The 4,630-nt window shown below is 53.9% G+C and overlaps 1 protein-coding gene across 2 annotated transcripts in view; it reads right to left on the reverse strand.

Moving 5' to 3' along the window:
* Positions 1-4,022, reverse strand: part of AKIP1 (A-kinase interacting protein 1) — a 9,637-nt gene extending 5,615 nt beyond the window's left edge. Inside the window, exons 1-4 of one of the 2 annotated variants that reach the window (XM_013008259.2) lie at positions 3,971-4,022; positions 3,521-3,733; positions 2,977-3,057; positions 114-218 (exon numbers count right to left, since the gene is read on the reverse strand). In XM_013008259.2, the coding sequence (XP_012863713.2) occupies positions 114-218; positions 2,977-3,057; positions 3,521-3,733; positions 3,971-3,988 (417 nt within the window). In that variant the 5' untranslated portion in view covers positions 3,989-4,022. The remainder of the gene's footprint in view (positions 1-113; positions 219-2,976; positions 3,058-3,520; positions 3,734-3,970) is intronic. The other variant, XM_045291074.1, reaches the window with a different exon arrangement.
* Positions 4,023-4,630: the final 608 nt, after the last annotated feature.

A 4,630-nucleotide genomic window follows, 5' to 3' on the forward strand; every position in this document is an offset into this window, starting at 1 on the left:
CGGGCGTGAGGGTATGTTAGGTCTCTGTTTAAAAATGACCTCAGGGCAACAACTCCTGGGCTCACATCTCAGGCCCAGGCCGGTGTCCAGGTAGAGGGGTGGAGAAGACATACCTGACCACTGCCCGAGTCTGAGCACCAGGACAGCTCCGACTTCCCTCTGTGGTAACGAGACACGTGAGTTGCCCCTCCGTCCTCTGGCACAGATGAGTAATATTTCTAGAGAAGTAATGCGAATGATAATGAGTAACCAAGCAGTCTAGTTACATTTAGAAACAAACAAACAAACCCAAACTCCTTTGGTTCCTGGGCAAAGTGTGGTTAAGAGTCAAAGGTAAGTGCCCACCTCCACCCCCCACCTTTTCTTGACAGGCACCTGAAGGTGGGGAACAAAGCCTCACCCAGGGAAGTGGCTGCAGACAAGGCAGTGGAATTTGGCACGACTTTGCTGCCATCTGCTGCCTCTCCAGGGCAAGAACTCGGGCCATTTAAAACCGTGCAGAGTCGAGTTAAACACTTTTCACATCTTTGCCCCTGTGTCAAATACACATCCTGTCATAGCACATTCGGATGAATAGCTCCGCGTCTGTTATGGAACTCTCCGACAGGGGCAAAGGAAGAAAGGGGTGCACCTCCCTGGGATTTAGAAAGACAGCAGTAAATGTAACCCCAGCCACTAACTACACCGCCCTTCTCATGCCCCCTGTGTGGGTAGTGGAGAGGTCTCGAGTTTAAGGAATCATTTGAAGGATCAGCACCAGTTCCATTTTTCTTGTCTGCTTCCTTTCACCCCCTAGAAGTTAACCTTGGACCCGCCCTTGATTCTGACTAACAATGAGGACATCACAAGTGATACTTGTTTAGAATGTAATATTGGGACAGTGTCTAAGGCAGGTGACCAGAAGACTGGGAAGCTCAGGGAACCACTTCTGGGTACAGGTTGAGGGGCTGCTGCCAAGTTGTGAAGGCCAGGCCAGAAGGCTGTTTCTAATTCTAACTCTAGAAAGCCCGGGATTCTGAGGCTCCAGCCCGCAACAGAGACTTGGAGTATCAACTGAAAACCAGAGTCAAGAACACCGATTTGCTAAGCCTCAAACCAAAGACAAATATTATTCCTTTTACTGAGCCATGAACCAAAGTTGGTTGTTGTTTTTTTAAAGTTAATCACTCACAGTCGAGCTTGAGTTAGGCATTTTTCTAAAACCACTCCACTAAACAAATAAGATCATAAAAATCATCTCCGAAACCTAGCTCATTAGCTGGACTCCTGTTCTTCGGAGTCACCGGCATTTGATCAAAGATGTAGAAAGGTTAGGGAGTTAAGGTCTGAACTTAGGAAACCAAGAAGTGGGGCAGAAACAAGCCTTTCTCTTTCTCCATTTATCTGCCGGCACCCTTACAACCAGCCCCACGAGGCTGGGCAATGCTAATGCTACAAGAGTCCACCACCAACCAAACCAAACTCTGTCATCGAGCGGATGCCAACTCAGGGCAGCCGATCCTGGAGGGCAGTGTAGAACTGGGCCTGCGGGTTTCCGAGACTGTAACTCCTTAAAGGAGTAGAAAGCCCCTCATTCTCCCTCAGAGAGGCTGGTGGTTTGGAACTGCTGACCTTCTGGCTAGCAACCCAACTCATAACCACTACGCCACCAGGGCTCCAGAGGGAAACCCGTCAGCTGTAATTCCCAGGAGAGACAGAGGAGCTTCGAGGCAAGTGGTTTCCTTGTCCTTGTATGCTGGCTGGTCTGCTTCAACTCTGCTCCAAAGCTCGTAAAGAGGATCCACACGTATGGTTTGGAAAAACTCTCTAAGAGGAAGAGGGACCCTAAAACCTACGTTCACCCATTTCCATGAATGTACCAGAGCCCCCCACCTGTCCCTTACGTCCGGTCTAGGGCAGTATTCTGGTGTTCACCTCAGTGGAAACCAAAGACGTGAGCTGTAGGGCTGAAAAGAACTTCGGCAATCTTCCTTTTACAGACGGTCAAGGTGAGATCAAGAGGCCGAAGGCATTTTAGCAAGTAAAGTGACACAACAGTAGATGATTGCTGGGAACCTGGTCCTTTCATGATGTCACATACTCCCACCTCCAACCTGGATACTCCACCTGCTTCCTATCATGACCATCTCTGTCTTCAACAACCCACATAGACCGACAGGGGCATGCTTACAAATGACGTTACCGGGAACAGTGGGCCTTGAGTTTAAGATCTAATGTAGGGATTTTGTTTCAGAAACTCAGTTCCCGTTTAGAGTGACCCTTGGGTTGGTTTGCTTTTTAAACTTTGCTAGAGTTCAAAATGACAAAACAATTGGGTCTTGACTCCTTTGGAATTTAGCAAATAAGCCTCCTTGAGGGCACAGACCTTTTGTGCTTGTTCGGGGCTGTAACACTGCCCCCAGCTATCAACCAAACTCACGGCCACCAAGTCCACTCTGACTCACAGCGGCCACATAGGGCAGAGCAGGACGGCCCCTTTCAGGTTTCGAGGCTGTCAATCTTTATGGGAGCAGAAAGCCTCATCTTTCTCCCAGAGTGGTTGGTGGGTTCAAACGGCTGACCTTGTGGTTAGGAGCCCAAGACATGGTCCACTATGTCACCAGGGCTCTTTAACAACACCAAAGGCATTAGACAGCCACTGGTAATGTCGTGGTTTCATGGTTGGGCTGCTAACAATTAGGTCAGCAGTTCGAACCACCAGCTGCCCCTCAAGACAACCACAGGCCTTCGAATCATGTAATGAGTTGTAGTCTCGAAACCCACTGGGGCAGTTCTACCCTGCCCTGTTGGGTGGTTATGAGTTGGAATCGACTCACTGGCAGTGAGTTTGGTTTTGATTTTTAGACCCTTATCTGATCACAATTGTCATTCAATGCAGGATAGACACATCATCTTCAGGTTGTCCCCAAATTTACAGAAAGATGCACATTTTAAAGCGGCTCTTCGGCTGCGTCAGCAGGCTCATCCCCCACTTACCCCACACTGACTTGAAGCATAGTCCATGAACTCAGCCATTGTTTGGAAGGATGCACTGAGGGTAGGGAATCTTTCTTGTCTCTGTTTGGAAGAACCAGAAGCACGAGTGAGGCCAAGGAGTTCCCTTGAAGAACGAAGCCATTTTGGGAATGGCCTCGATTAGGTTGAAGTCAGTCAGTAGGCTTTACTGAGAAGGAATTCCAACTATACACGAAATCCATAGATGATAGCAATTTCTCCAGGTATATTTCAGAGCTTTCCTCCAATGTCAAATGGTAATTAAAATGTCAGGGTCTTTTGTGTTTTGATTTTTAAGAGTAACCAACCACTCTGGCCCCAGTGAGTAACCAACCACCCTGTAGCTAGCCAGTGAGGATACGTAAATGTATAGTTTTCAAGGGTGTTTCAATTCGCGATTTGGGCGTTCACTGTCCTTCCAGGCAAGGATAGTTTCGTTCCGACGCTGCCGTGCGCCGGCCACGCCCCTGGTCTCCAGTAAGCTGCCCCACTGGGTGGGCAGGTTCCCGCCACGAGGGACCCTCACCTCTGCTAGGGGAAGGCGCTGGGGGTCGGGTGCTAGCGGTCTCTCCGGGGCAGGACCCGTCGCACTGCCTTTGGGGGGCTCCACTGAGTGCCAGTTCACCGCTCTCCGCTTGGCGCGCTCCAACACCTCTTGGCCCAGCCTGGCCGAACGCTGCAGACTTCGTCGGTCCAGTCCGGTTAGCGCCGCGGCCGCCAGGCAGTCCTCCATGGCTCGCTGGGCGGGCGCAAACACACAGACACACGGACCGGTGGTCAGCCGGGCCGCCGCGACCCTGCTCTAGCTCCGGACCCCCCACGTCCCCTCCCCCGCGCCCGCCTCCCATCCTGGGCGACCCCTGCTCCCGGCTCCGCGGCTAGCGCGCGCTCCACTCGGCGCAAGGCCGGGGGTGAGGCGGAGAGCGCCTGCCACTGCCGTCCCCGTCGCCCTTCCCCTCTGGAGGGAGCCCCTCACCCACTTATCCGGGCGCATGCGCTCAGATCGCTTAGGGGAGACCCGGCCGAGAACGGCTGGCGCCGGCGCAGTAGACAATTGGCGGGAGGCGGGGTGGGGCGGCCCGCGCCCGCCACGCCCCCGGGTTCCGCCACGCCCCCGGGTCAGGCCACGCCCCGGGTCCGGCCACGCCCCCCGGTGCCGCCGCCTGGTGCGCGCCCGTTGTCCCGCCAACAGTGGAGCGCAGGGGGCGGGGCGGACGCCCGGGCGCCCGGGGCGTGGTGGCCGCTCAGTCCTTTCCGGGGCGCGCGCTGTGGGGGCCCCTCGGCCGGGACCTCATCGGAGGGCTCGTCTCCGCTACTCTCGTAGACGTCTCTGGTGTCAAACCCTTGGGTCTCCTGGTGAGCAAAAAAAAGAAAAAGTGGGGACGAAAGCCGAGTGGCTCCAGGCGCCGCTTTCTTTCTGCCTGGCTTGTCTTGTTGGGTATCCCGACTCGACGCCACTTTGGTTTGAGGACACGGTTAGGATGGGCTAGCAAAGTGACATTCGGAGAGGGCCACACGGGCCGGCGGTGTGGCAGGCGGCTTTCGACTAGAAGTCGGTGTTTGTGGCACACGGGGCGTTTGTAGTCTAAGATCTCCAGGAATCCCCTTAGAGCGGATTCGTCACCACCCAGGAGGA

The sequence above is a fragment of the Echinops telfairi genome, unplaced genomic scaffold, assembly GCF_000313985.2.
Source record: "Echinops telfairi isolate 266 unplaced genomic scaffold, ASM31398v2 ScPeMD7_60;HRSCAF=208, whole genome shotgun sequence".
NCBI lineage: Eukaryota > Metazoa > Chordata > Mammalia > Afrosoricida > Tenrecidae > Echinops > Echinops telfairi.